Source organism: Budorcas taxicolor, chromosome 8 (genome assembly GCF_023091745.1).
Source record: "Budorcas taxicolor isolate Tak-1 chromosome 8, Takin1.1, whole genome shotgun sequence".
Taxonomy (NCBI): domain Eukaryota; kingdom Metazoa; phylum Chordata; class Mammalia; order Artiodactyla; family Bovidae; genus Budorcas; species Budorcas taxicolor.
The window spans coordinates 98,499,835-98,523,899 of NC_068917.1; the positions used below are offsets into that span (position 1 = coordinate 98,499,835).

At 38.1% G+C, this 24,065-nt stretch overlaps 1 protein-coding gene across 3 annotated transcripts in view; it reads left to right on the forward strand.

Annotated features, from left to right (window-relative positions):
* Positions 1–24,065, forward strand: part of SLC44A1 (solute carrier family 44 member 1) — a 218,240-nt gene that overhangs the window by 64,004 nt on the left and 130,171 nt on the right. For all 3 annotated transcript variants that reach the window (XM_052644681.1, XM_052644682.1, XM_052644680.1), the window contains exon 3: positions 2,949–3,091. In XM_052644681.1, coding sequence (XP_052500641.1) covers positions 2,949–3,091 — 143 coding nt within the window. The remainder of the gene's footprint in view (positions 1–2,948; positions 3,092–24,065) is intronic.

Here is a 24,065-nt window from a genome sequence, read left to right on the forward strand (position 1 = left end):
GGAACAGAAGCCAAGTGTTACTCTAAGGTTTGACAAGTTAGTTACTAGCAGACTGACTGCAAGTGTTGTTTGAGGTAAGAGAGATAGTCTTTGAGAAAAAATTCTGGATATATTTTCATTAATCCCTGGGAGAAGGCTGTAAGCCTAAAGTCTTGAAACACAATGCCATATTCATACTCCCTCCCCACCCCTCATGCATGTTTTGTTGACTTTTTTTTTCTTCAGAGCAAAGCTAAGACCTCTGCCTTGCTCAGTGGTGTGGTAAAGGCTCCATGTGTAAAATTCAAACATTGCTTGTGAAATGAAACGTGTCCTTTTTTTTTTTTTGACTAAGAGTGAGTGAAACTAAGCCAAAACTCTTACTTAAATTGAACTAAACTTGTGATGTGAAGGGGAAATGGACACAGTCCGTTAATTAGCCAATTGTTTTTCTTCCACATAGACAATAGGCACTCATTAGCTGCCAGATCTTGCCTGTAATCTACCATCTCTGGTCTCTTTATCTGATTTGAGTCACCTCCTATTTGTGATTAGATTTGTCTGCTCCTTCTCACTCTCTCTTGAAATAGCAGTTCTGAAAGCACTTCAGTAGCTCAGTCATTTTAAGATCTTAACCATGATTCTGTTCCTTACGAATAGACTCCTTTCTCTTTAATGATTGCTCCCTACCATAGGTGTATAAAAACTTTCCTTATCCCACTTACAACTTGCTTCATTAATACGATTTCCTTCTGCTAAATAACACTCCATCTGCCTCTTGGAGCCATTGAATTATAGAGTACATTCTGTAAAGTTTCTCTTACCCTATTTTAATTTCATGTACCCCATTTTTTCTCATCTGAAAAAATGAGAAATACTGCTTCCTGCATTTGGATTTCACAATTTTTTTTTAAAAAAGGAGATTGTCTTTTTAATTATATTTGGCCTAGTTCTCCATTGTCACTACTTGTACCATATGGGACATCTCCAGGATAACAGTCATGGTTTCTCTCTCTCTCACTAGCTTCCTATTCCCCTTCCTTTCCCTCCTACAGCTTCTCACCCTCTCTACTCTAATGCTTTGGGAAGCTACTAAGAAGTTTAAATGGCCTATGTGAAAATATGTCAGTGTTCCATTTTACTATATATGAGACATTTATAATTTATACTCTGCCTACATCCCAGAGGGATATGAGGTGGCCTATAACTGAAAAACACAAACACACACATGCACAAAAACACACACATGTACATCTCCAACAGTACTGTTAAACAGAGTCATAAAGGGACTTCAGAAACCACTGAAGGCCATCTCTAACACAAAGTACTTATCAAACATAAGAAGAACATTTCTATAAAAAGTGAAAGAAGAACATAACCTTTTAATTATGCAAGGGCTTTGCTATTTTAGACGAATAGTGAAAGAAGATGGTAATTGTGGTCTGAATGTTTCTCTCTAATGACAAAATGACTGACAGTATTTCTCACTCCCCCCACACCCCCTAGAAAATTTTTTCCCAAAACTTAGAACTGAAGGGATTTTTGGTTAATCCCCAATTACTATTATCAACTTCTTTAGTCTGACTTTTTCATTAGCAGCTACAATATATTGACTACCTGCTGTGTCCAGGCCCAGCTATAAGTTAGAAATGTGTTATCTCATGGAGGCCCCATCATTTGGCTGTGAAACAGTTGATATTATTTTTTGTCATAGATGAGGAAGAAACAGTCTAAGAAGGTAAATGGATCAAGGTTATATAGGTGGTAAATGGTAGAGTGAGGGTTTGAATCCAGATCTTTCTGGCTCCTCTTTCTATTACTCTATGATGCCTTTCGTTAAAAGCCCTGTATTGGAAAGGTTCACCATTAACCTTAGTATCTTTTGTTAAAGATAACAGAAACTCAATCTTTTAGTGACTGCATTGCAAGAATATATCTTAACCTCTGTCTTTTCTCTCAATTCAGTTTATTAATAGTGACTCACCTTATTTCCTGTTCTTATGCCCAGTAGCCTGCAGTTGAGTGTAGGGCTTATTGCTTTGCTTTGATCAATGCACCCTTGACTTGGCAAACATGATGCAGTGCCGTTGGTACTGTGGTGAAGCATATCCCCATGAAATGAAGTGACCTCTGTGGCACATGGACCCAGGGCCTCACTGTCCTTGAGTCTCCAATATTCAGAGTGTGAATGTACTTCACCATATAATTCTTTGGCTTCTACACAACTTTATTGCAGGAAGAGAACAGAAGTGTTGTGTGTTCTGAAGTGATAATTCAAAACCCACATACCTATTGTTCTTTGAATTTTTGTCTTTCATCTGTTGCTATTCTTCATTTAACAGAACTCTTTGACAATCAAATAAAACTAAAGAATGGGGATTTCCCAGGTGGCCCAGTGGCTAAGACTCCAAAATCCCAATGCAGGGGGCCCTGGCTTCAATCCCTGGTCAGGGAACTAGATCCCACATGCTACAGCTAAGATCCAGTGTAGTCAAATAAATAAATATTTAAAAAAAATTTAAAGAATGAAGAAAGCTAAGTTTGAGTCTTATGCCCTGATCTTTACTAGCTTCTATGGCCTTGTATGACTTATTTACCCTCTCTGGGCCTCAGTTTCCCCATCATGGGGATTAGAGATAATGTATGATGAGCAGCTGGTACAGATCCTGGCATCGAGCAGATGTTCAGTACAAAGATGCTGCTATTATTATTATTATAAAATGCAAAGACATACTTACGATGTAAAAGCTTGAGATTTGTTTTGTTATTGTAGTAAATAGTGTTTCCCTGTGGACTTCTTTGTACAGCTTATGTGAAACCCAAGGAAAACAGTGGAATAGTGTTTGCAATAAGGAAAGAGAGCTCTTTGTTCCCTTCAGCGGACAAAAGAAGCTCATTATCGTATCAAGTAGTGGCTGTTGCTATTGAAATGGTTTATTTGTATGTTTTTTTCTGTGTTTTTCTCCTAGGGATTTATTTGTGGCTTTTCAGTAGCAACAGGTGCAGCAGCAAGACTAGTATCAGGATATGACAGCTATGGAAATATCTGTGGGCAGAAAAATGCAGAGTTGGAAGCAATACCAAACAGTGGCATGGACCACACCCATCGGAAGTGAGTAGACTGTGGCTGAATGGTGAACATTGTGGGAACTTGAACGGGGAGGGGGCATCCTGCTTTTTTTTTTTTACTGTTATAAAGATAATATCTTACTGAATATTACTTTTATATGCTTCCTGTTTTTTTTTTTTTAACTGTCCACTTGAATCATTTCTGGTTTTGGTCTATAAATACATTTACCAGGAAACAAAATTAGGTGCCATGTTAAAATGGCCTACCTTGAGGTTTTAATGAGTAAATGCATGATTTGCGAGAGTTACTCCTTTACTCGTACTCTGTTTTCCCATTAGCCTTTAGGCTGTACATGAAGTTTTAACCCAGAAAACAATATAATATTTTTCTTCCCAAGACTGCTTGATGGAAGGCAGATGGATAATGGATTTTGACACAGTAAAGTTATAATGAAACATTTTGTGGTGCATCATTTATAAGTACACACTGATTTCTAATTTTATAAAAGATATATTTTCTTTGTCAGACTTTGAAATTTCATTCGGGTTTTCAAGGTTTAGGTTTTGGATTTCTTGAAATTCCTGACTTAATCACCTCTTTTCTTCAAAAGAGCTATTATTTCATTTTTACTGTCTATGGGGAAAAAGATATCTTATCAAATGAATTCTATGTATGATGTCAATATATTTGTTCCAAACTGTGTATTTATGCCCATCAAACTTTATTAGACAGGTCTAATAAATAAAGACAGGTCTTTAGAATTAATCACACTAATTTTAAGGTTAGCCAATTCTATTAGTGAACTTTATAGGAGAATGCTAATGCAAATAAAAACATTTTTTAGACTGTAGTTCTATAATATTTTGAGAGATATAATAACTATTTATTGTTAGATAAATATGTTGATTAAATCTGGGCCCCTACTAAAGTAGATTAATTTGATAAATTAAAAAACTTGAAAAAAATCCAAATAGTTAATCTGAAAAGATATTTCTCCATTTAATGAAGGAATAATGCAGTTCAAATAAAAAATTTTAAATAGTAATAATGAATATTTGTATAGAATGCAGTAGTCAAGAAGTATATGATACCAAACTGTGGGATGAGGGTAGCAAAGGCTTAGAGAGATTGAAATCACCTCCCCAGAAGTCTGATGGGCAGTGGACTGTCCAAGACAGACCATGAACTTTTCTCTTGATAGGTACCTGCATCCTTTAACAGGAGAAGTAAAAATTGGACTTGAGAGCGTAATTTGGAGGATTATTTCATTTGTCCTTCTTTTTGATTGCTTTATGAAATTAACACAAATTTTAGGCTTTGTGTTATTTGCTGTAGCAAATCTACCCATGTATTTTGTTTTTACTTCTCATTTTGGAACAGTTTTAGACTCACAGAGAAGTGCAAAAATAGTAGAGTTTTGCATATCTTTTTTTTTTTTTAAAGGTAGTGTCAAATATTATATACTCTTTAATGCTGTTGACATGTACCAAACATAAGATATTACCATTTGGATAATTGAGGAGACAGGAGAAAAAGGACTCTAGTTCCTTGGGTTTACTGGTCACATGAGGTCGTGATCATTTTTATGGCTCCCTTTTAACTTGCTAGTAACTCCAAGCATGTTCTTATCATAAAGTTTGTATAATTGTCAGTTCATCCTTAACCTTTTGGAGGTTCATTTGGTTAATTTTTAAGAAATATTTTATTGTATATTGGTGTATAAGTGAGTAGGAGGCACAAGAGATGTGGGAAGAGCCCTGGAGCAGGAAATGGCAATCTACCCCAGTATTCTTGCCTAGAAAATTCCATGGAGAGAGGAGTCTGATGGGCTACAGTCCATGGGGTCGCAAAAGAGTCAGACACAATTGAACACACGCACACACACATTCACACAGGTGATTAACACTGTTGTGTTAGTTTCAGGTGTATAGCAAAGTGATCGTTATACATTGACCTGTATCTATTCTTTTTCAGATTCTTTTCCCGTTTAGATTGTAATATAATACTGAGCAGAGTTCCCTGTGGTATACAGTAGATCCTTGTTAGTTATCCATTCTAAATATAGCAGTGTGTACATGTCAATCCCAAACTCAGTTTTTAATTTCAAATCCTAAGATTATTCTATGTACATTTTGGCCTCTTGCAAAGAGAGCCTGCTTATTATTCTGAAAAAATGCTTCCTTTTCCCTGAGTGCTTAGCATAGTTGGGACACACTCATGGATAGCTGTAGGGTAATCCCTCAAGTATAGCAATGCCTTAACTTATGTGAGTCTGAGTGAACTCCGGGAGTTGGTCATGGACAGGGAGGCCTGGTGTGCTGCGATTCATGGGGTTGCAAAGAGTCGGACACGACTGAGTGACTGAACTGAACTGAACTGAACTTATGTATCCATGTTAAAATTTATTTTTGATCTCTACTTCTTTGCGCCCTGAGTCATTTAAGTATTTCTGTCTATGAAAGTGAGAGTGACAGTCACTCATCATGTCCACTCTTTGCAACCCCATGGATTGTAGCCTGCCAGGCTCCTATGTCCATGGAATTCTCCAGGCAAGAATACTGGAGTGGGTAGCCATTCCCTTCTCTAGGAGATCTTCCCAACCCAGGGACTGAACCTGGATCTCCTGCACTGCAGGCAGATTCTTTACCATCTGAGCAACAAGGGAAGTCTGTTTCTATCTATAAATGGTAATTTTTTATAAACGAATGGTACAGTTTTGAATATGCCTTTCTAAGGTAAGTCTATACTATTTGGATTTGAAAGGAGATAGACAGTCTTTGTGTTTATGAGAGTCCCTTGGTTGCAAGGAGATCCAACCAGTCCATCCTAAAGGAAATCAGTCCTGAATATTCATTGGAAGGACTGATGCTGAAGCTGAAACTCCCAATACTTTGTCCACCTAATGCAAAGAACTGACCCATTTGAAAAGACCCTGGGAAAGATTAAAGGTGAGAGAAGGGGACGACAGGATGATATGGTTGGATGGCATCACCGATTCAATGGACATGAGTTTGAGTAAACTCCAGGAGTTGGTGATGGACAGGAAGGCCTGGGTGTGCTGCAGTCCATGGGGCTACAAAGAGTCAGACAGGACTGAGTGACTGAACTGAACTGAACCTATACTCCATTCTCTCTCTCTTTTTTTTTTCTGCCAAGTATATTGATTTTCTCCTTTTCACACATACATCTTTGGCTTTATTATAAATACCACACCCTTCCATTCCTACAGGATTTTTAATACCTGTTTTGTCTTGACCTTGATCATTTTCTCCCATCCCTTATCCTTAGCACCTAGTACCTGATACTTACTAGGGCCTCTACACATAGTTGTTAAATAGGTTAATGAATGAATCCTCTAAAATATTGAATATAGCTAACTTTCTTGCCTTCATGAATGTTGGTTTTTTTTCCTATCAGAAAAAAAAACAATCCTCCTATTCTTCATGGGCTAAATTCTATTCATCTTTCAGATCTCAGTATAGATGTTACTTCCCAGAAAGGTATTTTTTAAGCTCATGATTTAAGTTCTAGTGTGTCCTGTAATATGTGTAATTATACATTTCATCATTATTTGTTAAATGTTTGTCTCTTCTAAGTTTCATGAAAGCAGAGGTGAGGTCTGTTTCGTTCACGGCTATATCCTCTGTACCTGGAATGTAGTAGACACTCAAATGTTTGTTGGATGGGTAAATAAACTTATTTATTTTTGAATATGTTCTTAGTGAATTAGAGTCTGAGGATCTGAGTATTTTAAGGTTATTCATGCATTTTGCTGATTGTCTTTCCATAAAGTCTATTCTATTTACATTCCCACTGATAGTGTCTGAGATTGCTTTATCTTTGCTAGTATTATTAGCTTTTGTACAAATTTGATTCAACCGCAGAATGGTATTTTATAGTTTTATTTGCATGCCTTTAATTATTCATGAGTGTGAAACCACCACCCACTGCCCACCCCCCGTCCCCGCCCCCACTACATGTTTGTTGGCCTCTCCTGAAGACCTTTGTGCCAGCACATCTATTCTTGGTCTTCTTAGCTCTAATCCTCTCCATCCTTTATACTGTGATAGGATTAAGTTCTTTAAAGCCCTTTTTACTGTCATTTCCCTGCTCCAGAGCCTTTCCTTTTGTGTTGTTACCTATTAAAAATGAGCCCACTCAGCCCTGGCATGACCTGGACCCCATGTACCTCTGCAGTCTCCCCTCACTGTTTCTCAGTGCAGTGGGGCCACTCTCCGTGATATTCAGTTGATTCAGCCTCTGTGCTGTGTACCTCCCTGCCAGTCTGAATTCTTGAAAGAACGTGGGACTTAGATACCCTCTCTATGGAATATTTCAAAGCTACCTTTATCCCAGAACTTTATATTGGATTTCTGTTGCCTTTAAATTGTTGTCTAATTATATTGTGCTACTCATCTGCCTGTATTAATCATCAGTTGCTAGATAACAATATTTCCATAAACATAATGGCTTACAGCAGGAGACACTTATTATGTCACAGTTCCTCTGGGTCAGGAATCTGGATGCAGCTTAGCCGGACTCTTGCTTCAGTCTTTTACGAGGTTGCCACAAGGTGTTGATTAGAGCTGGGGTTCTCCTGGGGAAGTTCCCCTACCAAGCTCAGGTGGTTGTTGGCAGCACGCACTCGTCAATGATTGTTAAACCAAGAGCCTTAACTCTTTACTGGCTATCAGCCAAAGGCTACCTTCAGAGCTTGCTACATGGGCCTCTCCATATGGCAGCTTACTTCAAAGCCAACAGGAGAGGGTGTCAATACAGAGAGATACAGACAAGAGAGTCTGTTAGCAAAATGGAAGTTACAGTATTATATAATGTAACTGTACAAGTGATAACCCCTCACCTTTGCCATATTCTACTGGTTAGAAGCAAGTCACAGGCCCCACCCAAATTTAACAGGAAGATTCTGAATTATAGGAGGTAGGGGTAATTAGGGCCTCTCATAGTCTGAAAGCCAAACCGCCCAACTCTGTCTCCCTGGAGCACCATGTTTTGTATGACTCCCAAATTTCAGTACTCAAGAGTTATTTCATAGGGGCTTGTTGAATTACAATAAAATAGGAAGGAGGTAAGTCAAGAGGGACATGAGAAGGAGAATGTCTTTGACCTATTCTAACCAGAAAATTTAAGATGCTAAGATGACTATAAGAATTCTATTTGTAGTAAAAAGTTTGTGTTTTATTTTTTTATCCTTTTAATTAAAGTGTTCTTTTCTCCCCAAATAGTATTTACTGTAGTAATAAAGATGTATAGGAACATGGCAGACAATATTTTATGAGATACTGGAATGCCTCAACTTCAAATGGATTATGTCCCAAAGTTAATTTTTAAGTCAGTTGGATGAGATGTGTAAAATTTTTCTGCATAGAAACAATGCTATAAATAAGGCTCTGAGGCTGGGTCAACCTGGAAAAGCTCATTTATCTTAGAACTGTAAAGTGCCAGAGATGAAAGGGATCTTTAAGATTATCTAGTGGGTAACCTCCTTAAAGCATCACATCAAATACACGTGAGCACCAGCGAAGGCCCAAAGAAGAAAGTAGTTTGTATTTATAGCCGAGCTCTGGTGGTAATGGTCCTATAAAGCATGGGCATTTCTTATAGCCAAACTTTTTTTCTTGGTAGAAAAGATTAAGGTGATAATAATATATTTTGAACTGATTGATGATTCTAGAAAACGTATCTCTTCTGCCACGTTCTACATTGCCTATCATTTTCAAAACCAGAAAGCTAGTCTTAGAGTGTATGTGTCAATTTTTAGACAGAGAGAATCATTATTATTATAGAAAATGTTCCCAGAAGAGAAGCCCCCATCTTCCATACCAAATTAGATAAAGCAGAGATGCTTCTAGTTCTAAGATACCTGAATTAGTATATATGAGACTATATGGTGCAAAGTGTCTTGCTCTTTTGAGCCCTGGTAAGATGATTGGGGAGGCATTGTGTTTTCACCATGGATACTCCCTTTTTCTGGGTGCCTGGGGTGGGGTAGGCTGTGGCAAGGTGGCAGTGCTCTTAGTCTACATAGGCTATTACAAAGCCAGGTGAGGGTATGTAGGGAATTGCTTTTAATCATTTTGATATAGGCGTTTTATTATTAATAGAATTCTGTTCTCCATTCTGCAGACAATCCTAACACACAGGTTAGTGTCCACTTTCTTTGTTACTCTAAGAAATTTTCCCAGTATATCTCACTTATCAATATTGATTTTTCTGCAGAGGTTCTGAAGGTGTATTTTTTGCACAAATCTAACTTCCTTCTTTATCTTTTTGGCTTTTCTCTAAGGAATCCATTAGTCCCTATCGCTGATAAAGGCTCTGTGGTCCTAAAATGCCTCTCAGATTTCAGATAAATCAGTGTTAACAAGATGTACAGGAAGTAGGCTTCTGAGGAGGTTGATGGCAGGCATGTGTGAGTAAAATCTATCAGGGGCATTTTGTTTGAGACCTTTTTCAATTACCTGCGTAACCTTTAGCAGGGTATCTAGCGGCAGTTTTTCTTCTTTTCTTTAACTGTCTCATCTCCCAGAAATTCACAGCCTAAAATGTTTGTGCAGTAAGGGCCCTTGAGATAACTGAGCGCCTTCATTTTGTAGGCAAAGAAACGAGTCTAGGAAACGTCAGTGAACTGACGAAGACAGTAATATCAGGACTAATCCTTAGGCTAGTGCTCTTTGCATTATATGCTACACTCTGGTAAGCTACACAGTGATTGCCTTTCTCACCTTTTTTGCTTTTGGGGCCTCTTACTTCCAGCATTTAAAGATGAAAGAAACTTTTAGTAGAACATGTAAAGAAGGACAGGTTATATAAATCAATAAAGTTATAACTAAAGAAACTTTGAAAGGAACCAAAATACCTATACAATCTCTGGAGGCTTTGAATAATTTGCAGGCAATCTTTATGTGTTTCTTTTTCTGTCAGATAAAGAATATGAATTTTAATGATGAAATGCATTTTACTTATTTCACATTTGGACATTTTTTACCATTTGTATGTTTCAAATATTCATTGAAAAGCAGGTAGTTTAAAACTGATGTTACTCTCTTAGTAAGAGAATTGATTGTTTACTAGGCAATAGTCTTATTTTAAAGAAACTCTAATTTTATAATCTCTACATGAATACAGTGGCAACCCACTCCAGTATTCTTGCCTGGAGAACCCCATGGACTGAGGAGCCTGGTGGGCTGCAGTCCACGAGGTCACAAAGAGTCGGACTCGACTGAGTGACTTTACTTGCTTACTTACATGAATACAGAACAGGACTTTAATGGCCGCTGATTACCTTCTCTAAAGCTTAGAAGCCTGTAGCTTTAGTGTCTAGTTTAGCCCACCCCATGATTGCTAACTAGCTTATTAACTTTTTCTCCCCCTTGTTTCTTGCCTTTTTTTTTTTTTTAATTGAAGTATTATTGATGTAGTCTTCCCAGGTGGCTCAGTGGTAAAGAATTCACCTGCCAAGCAGGAGATGTGTGTTCGGTCCTTGGGTCAGAAAGATTCCCTGAAGAAGGAAATGGCAACCCATTCTAGTATTCTTGCCTGGGAATTTCCATAGGCAGAGGAGCCTGTCAGGCTGTGTAGTCCACAGGGTTGCAAAGAGTCGGACATGACTTAGTGACTGAACAGCAGCAGCAGCAGTGTAGCTGATGTACAATACTGGATAAAGCTTATAAACTTTCGTAAAGGCTTATTTATTATGTAGGGGATTGGTAGTGATATTATACCCATATGAAGAATGTGTTTACTCTTTAAACTACGCATGAGCAAATTGCCAAGCTTTCTGGATCTAGACTATGCTATAGAACCATATATTTTAGGAAGAACTTTATTAAAAAATTATAATATAAAACAGACCTCTTTGAAGATTTTTTAAAGAGTTATCAAACCTCATTTATCGTGCATACCTGTCTCTGTTTGGAAAAAAAATAGAAAAGTAAAGATAAAATTTGCCAGAATACTCACTTTGAGGATCCTTTTATCAGCTCTGTACAGTTCTTCATGTTTATATGACTGAGACTTACTTCTCTTCTTCTCAATGACTTAAATCAAATTACTGCCTACTAAATGATTATCCTTCACCAGTCTCCAAAATTGTTATTTTATTAGTCCTCAGCAAATGTTTATTGAAAATCTACTGTGTTCTAGAAACCTTTATTAAGAATAACAAAATAGGAAACAACCTAAATGGCTGGAAAGAAAAGATTTGGTTAAATTCATTCACTCATGTATTATATTTCTTGGGCATCTACTTGGGGCTAAGCTTTGGAGATTATACTCGATGAAAACAGGCACACTTTTATCTCATGGAAATTATAGTCTAGTGGAGAGAACAGAACTTAAAATCATCAGATAATCACAAATGTTATTACAGCTGTCAAAAGTGTTATGAAAGGTGAGATATAAAGGTACCAAAGAGGTTATAACAGGAGGACCTGGCCCAGCCTGAATACTATGGAACAGTAAAAATGATGGTACAGAATTCCATCCATTGACATGGAATAGCCACATAATGCTATTAAGGGAAAGATAAAATTATAAACCAGTATATATCTTGTGATTTATATATATATATTCAGTTCAGTTCAGTCATTCAGTCATGTCCGACTCTTTGCGACCCCATGAATCGCAGCACACCAGGCCTCCCTGTCCATCACCAACTCCCAGAGTTCACTCAAACTCACGTCCATCGAGTCGTTGGTGCCATCCAGCCATCTCATCCTCGGTCGTCCCCTTCTCCTCCTGCCCCCAAATCCCTCCCAGCATCAGAGTCTTTTCCAATGAGTCAGCTCTTCGCATGAGGTGGCCAAAGTACTGGAGTTTCAGCTTTAGCATCATTCCTTCCAAAGAAATCCCAGGGCTGATCTCCTTCAGAATGGACTGGTTGGATCTCCTTGCAGTCCAAGGGACTCTCAAGAGTCTTCTCCAACATCACAGTTCAATAGCATGAATTCTTTGGCGCTCAGCCTTCTTCACAGTCCAACTCTCAACATCCATACATGACTACTGGAAAAACCATAGCCTTGACTAGACTGACCTTTGTTGGCAAAGTAATGTCTCTGCTTTTGAATATGCTATTTAGGTTGGTCATAACTTTTCTTCCAAGGAGTAAGCGTCTTTTAATTTCATGGTTGCAGTCACCATCTGCAGTGATTTTAGAGCCCCTAAAAATAAAGTCTGACACTGTTTCCACTGTTTCCCCCTCTATTTCCCATGAAGTGATGGGACCGGATGCCATGATCTTCATTTTCTGAATGTTGAGCTTTAAGCCAAGTTTTTCGGTCTCCTCTTTCACTTTCATCAAGAGGCTTTTTAGTTCCTTGCCGGGAGCCAGCGTGAGGAACTCCGCCCATGGCAAAGGTCATGAGGAAGGAGGCTTGGCATACGCAAAGGCGTGATCAAGCCTCAGGAAACCCCCTGTTCCCGAGCATCTACCCCCAAACCAGAGTCTGTTTTATGCTCTCCCCTACACCTCTGACTTTACGGGGGGCTCTCCCCCATAACTGTTTCTCTCGGAGAAGGAGTAAATGTGCAGCTCCAAGGCAATAAAAATTCTTGGGCATGACAAGAGTGTTTCAGCTTACGGACTCCTCTGAAGGTTATCTAGCCCACCTGTATAGGTTTGTCTGGCCACATGTGATTGTGCACGAGATGTTTTAGACTTACTAAAGGCAAATTCTTTTGGGGAGTTAGAAATTATTAGTATAGTGGGTTGGTTAGGAATTATATTGGTGAAGGGTTTTTCATTTGTTGTGTCAATAATTGCTGCTAATTCCCTGCTCTGGGTGGGACAAGGATGTCTCAGGTCAAACCTCTCTGCTGACAGACTAGCTTGTGTGACAGGATTATCCATACTCCTGCCACATGATTGTTTACTACCTCTTAACCATAAACAGCACTGAGAGTTTTGGAGTATTTTGAGAGTCTTAATTAGCATAGGGCTTTTTCTTCTTGTTGAGTCAATGATTGCCGCCAGGCCTCCATAACCTTAGGCACCTGGGAATATATTAATCAATGTATTTGGAATATAGTAAGGGAAATATAGTAGTTTTTGATGTTAGCAATACTAGACTTTTTGAGCTAATGGATTTTCTCTTTTGTAATAGATCACTGTACTTTGTTATAAATCACTATGTCCTTACTATGTAAAAATGTAACTTTATCACTATCTTAAGACAAAATAGATCTTAAGGGGAGCATTGGTGAAAGGATTTTCATTTGTTGGGCTGATGTTTGCTGCTAAATCTCCATGTTCCCTACCCTTATAATGAATATAACTAGCATATAGGAAGAAATAAGTATTAACCTTTAAGCATATAGGAGAAATAAGTATTAACCTTTAAGATTAATCACGTTAACCTTGGGTTAAATAAATTCCTTTCTTGATTGTAACTCACTACACCCTCACCCTATAGGAATATAACTTTATTTGGAGGGTGGTGCCTGGTTTAAGAAAAAACACCCTTGGAAAAAATAAGTTTTTTGGTTATCAGAAAGAAAGGATCATAAAATCCCTAAGACCTTTTTATGTAAAGCACCTGATTTTAATAAAGGTCAGGACTGCTGACTCCCACGTGACTCTGTATTCATCCCTATATGTAACAAAAGGTTTATAAGCAAACCCAAAAATAAAGGAATCGGATCAGTTTCCGTAAAGACTGATTCCCCCATGTCACTTCTTTCTTGCTCCCGTTTCTCTGGCTAAATTCCCATCTGGATTCAGCCTCCTTTTCTCCACTACACTATCTCCTACTACACTATCCATTTATAATCTCTCTCTATATCTGTAATTAAATATGTATTTTTCCAAAGACGCTGACGCCGTCCCCCCACCTTCAAATCACCCTGGATCCACCGGGGCTGGACCCAGGCAGTTCCTCTTCACTTTCTGCCATAAGGGTGGTGTCATCTGCATATCTCAGGTTATGGATATTTCTCCCGGCAAGCTTGATTCCAGCTTGTGTTTCTTCCAGTCCAGCGTTTCTCATGATGTACTCTGCATAGAAGTTAAATAAGCAGGGTAACAATATACAGCCTTGACGTACTCCTTTTCCTATTTGGAACCAGTCTGTTGTTCCATGTCCAGTTCTAACTGTTGCTTCCTGACCTGCATTCAGGTTTCTCAAGAGGCAGGTCAGGTGGTCTGGTATTCCCATCTCTCTCAGAATTTAATACATATACAAAGTATAGAATGACATGAAAATATTAATAGTATGGTTAGCTATTGAATTATGGATCTTTTAAAATTTCTTTTATATTTATTTCTTTTTTCCCTAAGTTTTCTACAATCAATATGTATTCTTTGGACAATTAAAAAAAAATTAGAGTTAAAAAAAAAAAAAGGTCATTCACAGTCCATGTCTTAAGAGCTTGCATCCTAGTGAGGAAGACAAAATACGCAGACACACTGACAGTGCAATGTGGGACATCCTATGAAAGTTTTGTATATTGACAGCTGGGTAACTTCAGTTTCCTTGGTTCCTAACTGCAGGCTGGTGGGGACAGGAAGGCAATTTGATGGTAGCCCTGGGACCACCACTGTGTTCAGTCCATTGCTTCTGTAACAAATTGCTATAAACTAAGTGCCTTAAAACAGCAAAGTTCTCTAAATCTGAATTCTGTTCACAGCATGGTTCAGCTGGTTCTCTGCCCCAGGTTTCACAAGGCTGAAATCAGAGGTTTGGCAGGGCTGTGTTCCTCACTAGAGGCTCTTGGGAATCAATCTTCTTTCAAGCTCATTCAGGCTGTTGGCCGAGTTCAGCCAGTTTCATGTGGCTGTAGGATGAGGTTGCATTTCCTTGCTGGCTATCAGCCTGGGGTCATTCTCAGCTTCTAGAGGTAACCTGTGTATTCTATAGCCTGTATCCTGTGGCTCATGGTCCTTTTCCTTTAACAGCCGTGGATCAGAGCTTCTTACACTTCAGTCTCTCTGACTTCCCCTTTGCTAGGGTTGCATCTTAATTCTGGATTGTCCATGTGGGTTGGCAAATCTCTCAGCCAATGACTCGGGGTTCAGGAACAGAGTCATTTAAAGTAAGAGTTTTAGACCCCCAGTTAGGTGAGTTGGGGATTCAAAGCAGGACTTGCATTCTAGCAAGGGTAAAGTCAGATAAAGTAGATCTGTGGAAGGAGGGCACACATAGTGAGAGTGGGGCAGGTGAGAGCCAATGCTAGATGGTCACATGCATTCTGAGCCAAGAGGTAGTTTCAGGAGCCCATCTGTGGTGAGGATGGTATTCCAGTTAGAGTGCCCAACCTGTTCTTGTTGGCTGAAGAACATCATCTACAGGTTGGAGCTCTGCAGGCCAGACTGAAGCCTGGTGAAAACTGGTTCACACAGTAAAGAGCTTACTGCTCTGTCTTGCTGAGTTGTGGCTCAGGACAGAGGTAGTGCGTTTGTCTGCTGTGCTGGGTTTTGTTTACAAAGTGTCCAGGGTATTAAGAGCAGCCCAGTAGATATCTGCTCATTCCCACACTTAGGGATCACTTTGGACAAATGGACATACTTTGAGCATTTGATAAGTTTGCCTTTGTTTGGAGGGAAAGCACTCTCCTCTCTGCCCTTCTGTCAAGTGCTCTCTGAGTCCAGCATTAGCCTACCACCTGTCCTAGTTTGGCTCAACACGAAAAAGAACAGCTTAGTTAGATACCTGGGCTTCCTGGGTGACTCAGTGATAAAGAACCTACCTGCCAATGCAAGAGACGCGGGTTCGATCCCTGGGTCATGAAGATCCCCTGGTGGAGGAAATGACAACCCACTCCAGTATTCTTGCCTGGAAAATCCCGTGGGCAGAGGGGCCTGCGATGTTAAAGAAGCCCTTCAGTCCATAGGGTCACAAAGTGTTGGGCACAACTGAGAAACTTTGCAGCATAGATCCCTCACTTAAACTTGCATTTGTGGACTCCTTTGCCCACAAGTTTACAAGCATTTGGAAACAGTAACATTTATGGTATTCTATGGGAATTTATTGTATTATTTATGCCATTACAAAGGTAATTTTTTCATTTTTTTTCATTTTTTTCTCTCATGGAAAATGTTAGTTATAAAAACAATAGCTAAGTTTTCAGAAGACAAATTTATGGGGCATCTTTGGAAAATATTTTTTGTCATTTCATGACTGCAGACTCTTTATCCTGAATTTCTAAAACACTTTTTACAAAGTTACATCTGTATTGCTAGTGAACTTCTATCTCTAGGATAATAGTTGCTCTGGATAATACTGCTAGGAATTTGAAAGAAGAGATCCAGTTGCATGCTATAGGAAATTTAGGACTTGAAATGTTGAGCAGATTCTAAATAAGTAAAAAGCCACTTAACAGAATTAGATGACAGGCATGCACCTGGGAACGGGAGGGATGGTTGGTTTCTCTGTGTGTTCCCTGCCTAAGTTGTATACTTGACATGTCTAATTTAAACAACTGATTGCACATGCTAACACAGAGTCTTACTACTTGGGCTGGTTCCAGGTTAACCAGGCAGTTGTAAAGGTTGTCATTTTGTCATTGTATATAGGCTTATAGGGGAATGGCTACCCACTCCAGTATTCTTATCTGGAGAATTCCATGGACAGAAGAGCCTGGCAGTCCATGGCGTCGCAAAGAGTCAGACATGACTCTGATGCTTTCACATAGGTTTATATGTGTGACCTTTGTAATTTGCTTAAGTAATTATTAAACATTTCAACTATGAATTTTATAGTCATCGATTTCCCACCTATTTATGTTTATCTGGTTGTGAGTGTTGAGGGCAACTGCGAAGTTAGAAGATATGCAGTCCACACGTGACCACCCTCAATGCTGACGCTACGTACAAGTTCAGGGGTCCACAAGACCAACCTTAGGTTCAATAACTTTCCAGAAAACCTCACAGAACTCGCTGGAATCTATTACAGTTATAGTTTATTACAAAACTATTAGGAAAAGCAAACAGATTTTAACAGAAGCTAACAAGAGAAGCTCTACTATTGTTCTCCCCCCTTGGAGTCAGGGCATGTTTCTTGCCTGGCACTGATTGTGATAATATACATGAAACTATTGCCAGCTGGGAAGCTCACCAAAGCTTCAGTCTTCAGAATTTTATTAGGGCTCCATTATGCAGGCATGATTCATTGCCCAGGTAGCTGACATAGCTTCAGCCCCTCTGGTCAGGTTGATACCATATGATCCAGAACTCCTGGTCTACATAACATAACATTGCTAATCTTTCTCTGGGTGGTCAACTTCTACCTTAAATCCTATCTGGTGTGGCCTGCCTCCAGCCTTCACACTGTTATACTACCTGTCATGATTGAAATTTCAGGCAAATAAAGACACTCTTACAAGGCTTAGAGATTAAATCTTTCAAAAGCCCAGGGCAAAGTCCAGACCTCTTCCTGAGTAGAAGTTAAATTTGTTACTACCCACTCAGACTCTTTAGGTTGGATTTTGTAAAATATATTTTTCACGATGAAATTTAAAGTATATTATGGTCTTATTAGGTTATGATTTACGTATAATAATTTACCCATTTTAATTGTATAGTTTTGATAAATGTATGTAGTCATGTGCCCTCTATCATAATCCATACTTCTTTTACCCCCACAGTCCTTGCCCTCCAACAACCACTGATCTGTTTTCTGTCACTATAGTTTGTTTTTTTTTTTCTTATTTTAATATTTGTTTATTTGGCTGCACAGGAGTCTTAGTTGTGGCAAGGCAGAGCCTTCAGTTGCAGCATTTGGGATCTAGTTCCCTAATCAGGGATTGAACTCAGGCCGCCTGCCTTGGGAGTGCAGAGTCTTAGCCACTGGACCACCAGGGAAGTCCCCCTTGTCAGTATAGTTTTGCCTTTTCTAGAATTTCTTATATATACATGGAGTTGTACAGTGTGTAGTATTTTGTGTCTCACTTTTTTTCCATGTAGCATAATGTGAGTCATCCATTTGTCAAATATATTAATAGTTTTTTTTAATTCCTGATTAGTATTTCATTGTGTGGATATATCATGTTTTGTTTATCTGTTCACCAGTTTTTGGATATGTGGGTTTTTCCATGCTTAAAATTATTTTTTTTTCTATTGTGAATAGATGTTGTATGAAGATCTTGGGTAGATACCTAGGATTGGTATTGCTGAGTCATATGACTCGCAGTCATATGATCCTATGTTTAACTTTATAAGAAATTAACAAGCTATTTTACTAGGAAAGGAGGAGATTTACAGCTGCTCCATCTTCTCACTTTGTAATCAGTCTTTAATCTTAACTATGGCACCCCACTCCAGTACTATTGCTTGGAAAATCCCATGGACGGAGGAGCCTGGTAGGCTACAGTCCATGGGGTCGCAAAGAGTCAGACACGACTAAGCGACTTCACTTTCACTTTCCATCTAAGATATGTGTGGTGGTATCTTACTGTGGTTTTAATTCTTATATGTCTAGTGACTGACGACATTGAGCAATTTTTTTAAGTGCTAGTCGATCATCCATATATCTTCTTTTGCAAAACATTTATTTAAATCATTTACACATTTTAAAATAAATTGGTTTGTTTTAAGAAATTGAGAGTTCTTTATGTATTCTAGATAAAAGACCTTTCTTGGGAGTATTCTGTAAATATTTCTCTAATATGAGGTTTGCCTTTTCATTTTCTTAATGGCATCTTTTGACAAATAGAAGTTTTTAATTTTGCTGAAGTTGAATTTATCCATGACATAAATTTTAGAAATGTCACATGAGAATGTGTCATTTAATGGTTCATGCTTTTTGTGTTATAAGGAATCATCACTGTACCTCAAAGTAACAAAGATTTTTTTTTTCTGTTTTCTTCTAGAAGTTTTTTTATTTAGAGCTTATGTTTAATGTTTGTGTACAGTGTGAAGAGGTCAAGGTATGTTTGTTTGTTTTCTCCATATAAAAATCCAGTTATTCCAGCAGCACTTATTGAAAAGACTATTTTCCCCATTGAGTTACCTTGTCATGTTTGTCAAAAATAGATTTCTTTTTAAGTCTGAGGGCGTAAAGGAGGTTGATGGAGTTTCTAGTAGCAGCAGTTACCAAACTCCAGTTGATGGAGTTTCTAGTAGTGGCGGTCTGTTTAAAATTAAACAAAATAGGGATGTCACTTTTTTATTGTATTGTTTTATAAATAATTGCAACAAATCATATAAAAGAGATAAGTGAAGTATGTGTAGGTCAGTAGAGCGACTGACACTGTCAGTGGCAAGGGACTGTAACCTGAAGGTTTAGGAGATTCAAGAAAATCACATCTTGAGATGCTTAAATCACGTGTTATAAAACATATACCTAACTGAATTCAGCCATTTATTTTATCTGTAGACAAAATGTAATGAAAAAGATAACATTAAATTATTTTATTTAAAAATCTTACAAGATATATAAAAAATAATAAGAGAAATATAATCTACTTCTAGTTGAGTAGTCAGTATGATATAGATGATAATACTAACAAAGTTAATTTATAGATTTAATATAATACCAGTTGAAGATCCCAATAGGATGTTGAATTGAATTTGATTGATAGTATAAATCAGACAGTAAAGGAGCAGGCAAGAACTTCAGGGGAGGCAAACGTTTAAAAAATTATTCTCATTCATAAAATTTGAGAGGATTGGAATTAGTACATACATTGTAAGGTAATTAAATGAAGATAAAAGATCAGGCCCCCACACTATGGAAGTAAAGAAGAGATTAGACTGGAAATCTAGGTTAAGTGTAGTTACTAAAGTTGATCACCAATTTAACTATGAACTTTCTGGCTTTTGAAGACAGAAAGGGAAACTCAGAGGTTTTACCAGAAGTTGCGGTTCATAGGCCTTCAGGCAGACACTATTAGTCACTTAGGTGGCCTGGGAGTAAGACAACAGGGAATGTTGGACACTTTGAACTTTATATATGTGTACCTGTATAAAGGAGAGGAAGAGGTGACTAATTGGTTTTCAGTGATTCTTGGTACTTGGGTACATGGGCTCAGTGATACTAATTTTTCAAGAGAAGCCAGAAATTTATAAAGTACCCTTTTGATCCAGTCACCTCCCAAAGATCACTTTACCTCTTAAGACCATCACTTTTGGAGGTTAGAATTCAGTGATGAATTTTGGGGGGACACATTCAGACTGTAGCACCTGTCATCTACTGTTTTTTAAATACTGGCAATTGGTGTACTGGCCAAACAAAATGTGTACTCAGTATCTGAGTAAGGTTTATGTGTGTGCAGTTGTTATCATCTAATTAAGGATTGTGATGTTTAAAGAGGAACAAAGGAGTTTTTGCCATTCAAGACCAAAACCTATTCCAAAGTATATTAATAAGATTACCTGAATGTAGGTTAATAATAGTTAATAATAGTGATAGAAACAAAGTAGAAATATCAGAAATAAACTCATAGTGGTTTAATATGTGTTTAATATGTGAAATTAGTGTTTAATAAAAAAAAGCATTGTTGAATGATAATATGAAGAAAGCTACATTTAAATCTTTTAATCTCATACCATGCATAATAAATTTCAGATGAATTAAATAGTTTTTCTTTATTTATTTTTAATTGAAGGATAATTACAGTATGGTGTTAGTTTCTGCCATACATCAACATGGATCAGCCATAAGATGAGTTAAATGTTTTTTAAACAAACATTGTATACCTACCTTTATTATGGAGAAAGTGAAAGTGAAGCTGCTCAGTCGTGTCCGACTCTTTGCGACCCCATGGACTGTAGCCTACCAGGCTCCTCCATCCATGAAATTCTCCAGGCAAGAATACTGGAGTGGGTTGCCATTTCCTTCTCCAGGGGATCTTCCCGACCCAGGGACCGAACCCGGGTCTCCTGCACTCTGAGCCACCAGGGAAGCCCTTATGGAGAAGAGATCATTTATCCATTGTTGAAGCAATAAAGAAATAAATTAGTACCAAAGTAATCATGTATAATTATCAAAAACTTTGGTTCTCTAATATAGAGAAAAAAGCAATGCAATGAGAATAATATTTATAGATTTTCTCTGATAGGTAAGATTTCCTATGAAATTATCTACCTTACTGTAAGTAGTATTGGTTTACCCTGTCACCATGGTTGGTTTACACTGGAGAGAAAAACAGGAATATGTGTGGCTTAAAGATCTTCATTTGTAGTGAAGATAATAGTAGTACCTACTTCCTAGAGTGTTTTGAAGGAATAAGTATGATAAATGATGTACACTCCGTAGCACATTTCCTGGAATCATAAATGGTAACTGCTATTTATTATAATCATCTTCATTGTTACCATCTTCCAAAACAAGTTTCAAAGTTACTTATCAAAGTTTTTAACCCAACTGGGAAAAACACAGCTATTTGAATCAACTTTACATTTGGGTAGTTTATAAAGCACTTGCACATATTCTGTTTCATTGATTCTCACCCTGTCCCTGGGAGATGTTTTAATTTCTTCTCAGTGGGGGTTTTCAGGATTCACTGTTCTGTAGCCACAGCTTCATCTTTGTCATTACCTTTAAATCAATTCAACCTGATTCAAGAATTCCCCATTCTGACCACAGCTTTCTCTCCTAGCTTGTGTGTTTTTCTTTGTCCGCTAGAGTCATTATTTGACTTCTAGTTTTTTGACTCCTGTACTTTCTACGTGCTCTTCCTTCTCTCTTTTATCCCTATTTTTTCTGATAATTTTTTCATAATATTGTGACAATATCTGTCCCCTGTCTCTGTGTTTCTCTTTCTCAAAGATTAAAAAGAGATCTGTGATGGGCAAAGAGTTTGATTGGATATGTCTCCAAAGAAGAGAGATCAATGACCAATAAACAAATGAAAAGGGGCGTAACATCATTTGTCACCAAGGAAATGTAAATCAAACCCACAATGAGTTACCACTTCACATCCACTAGAATAGTTATCATAAAAAGGACACATAGTTGACAAATGATGGCAAGAATGTGGAGAAATTAGATCCCTCTTATACACATTGCTGGTGGGAACAAAAAAAAGTGCCACCGCTCTGGGAGACAGTCTGGCAATTTCTCAAAATATTAAGCACAGAATTACCATATGACCTAGCAATTCCATTCCTTGGTATCTTACCCCAAAAAAACAGAAACATATGTCCACACAAAGACTTGTGTACAGATGTTCATCATACCATTATTCATAATAGCCAAGAGGGGAAAACAGCACAAATGTGCACCAACTGATGAATGGATACATAAAATGTAGTATATCCACATGATGGAATATTTAGCCATCAAAAGATGCAAAGTACATATATATGCTACAATATGGACAAACCTCAAAAATAGGCTAAATCAAAGAAGCCAACACAGAAGACTACATTTTATATGGTTACATTGATATGAAATGTTCAGAACAGGCAAACCTATGAAATGAAGGTAGATTAATGGTGTCCTAAGGCTGGGGGTTAGGGAGTATAGGGGGTTTGAAAGTGGCTGCTTAATGGGTATGAGGTTTCTCCTGGGAGTGACAATGTTCTAAAATTAGATTGTGATGATGGATGAACAACTCGGTAAATTACACTTAAAAATAGTGAATGGGACTGTACAGTTTACAGTTTAAGCTCAATAAAGCTTAAAACTAAAAAGAAAAATAAATGTCTGGCTTTTGACTCTTAGCACATAGGATTTCCTCATTATGAGCGCTGGAACAAGTTGATTGTGAGAACCATCCCTTTCTGTAGTACTGACCATGAACTTGGGATTAGGGGTATTCTTCTAGTTAACTAGATAAATAAAAAACTTTTCCTTATAGCTCTTATGAAATACTTTTTAAAGCCTGTTTTAATTTGCTTTCTGTCTCAGATTAGTATAAGGAACACAATATGATGTCTGACCCCGGGCAATTATTTCTTTCTTTATAGGACAAGTATAAGGAGGAGAAAGACACTGTAGCTCAATGGGAGGATCAGTTTTCCCCTTGTGTTTCCAGTTCCATGCCTTTGTTTTGCAATGTTGCTACCTCTTTTGGCTCTTTGCTCATCTTATTTTACTCTTACTTTTAATCTCTTTGGGGGCTTTTGATAATCTGCTCAAAGCTATGAACTATGAAGTCTCGCTTCAGAAAAACTACATGTGAATTTGCATACCAAATGTTGCTTACAATTTCAGGAGGATCACAAATTTCACCCAGGATAAGAATCTCAACCCCATACACTGACTTGGGTGATCTTATGCTCTCCTGCAGTGAGGTTATCATTTATATGCTGATAATTCCAAAATCTGTTTCGTGTCCAGATTTCTCTGCTACAACACTGCAGCCATTTGTCCAGGTCCAGTTAGACACTCCACAGACACCCTGACTCAAATTGTCTGAAGTTGGAACATGGGCTTTATCCCTCCATACTGAATGTGTCTTATTGAATAGAACAGGAGCCCAAGCCAAGAATGCTTTGGCCACTCTGGCCTAAATCAGATGCTAAGTATCCTTCTTCATTTCTTCCTTTCCCCCTCTCTCTCCAGTCAGCAGGTTTTCTTGATTAGGCATACATGCTCTTGAAATCTCTTTTTCATTCCCTTTCCCACGCCAGTCCAAGTCCTCCTTTCCTGGTAGAGATTCAGTAGCCCCCTGACCAGTCTCCTTGCTTTCGCTCTTACCTTTAATTCAGTCTCTCAGTGACAGCTGGCAAACTCTCAATGGCTTCCCAGTGTCTTTAGAACGAACTCCAAACTTTCTAACACCTTTAATACCACTTGCAGGGCTCTATGTGATCTAGTTCCAGCTTACCTGTCTCTTGTGTCACTGTGCATCTCAACCATCCCAGCCTTGCCTCTTTTCTCAGTAATGCCGTGCTGTCTCTCACTTCTTAAGCCTTTGCATGCTCTGTTTCCTCCCTGCTCCCACCGCTGCTCTTCCACACCTTGCTAACTCTTACTCATTCTTTAGGTCCTGGCTATAGATTTTCTTTCTTTTGGACTCCTGTCCTGACTCTCCATTCATAGCACCCCTTTGATGCATCCTTTGCCATCCTCTTTTTTTTTTTTTTTCCTGTTAAAGCATTTACACACAGTTTTGT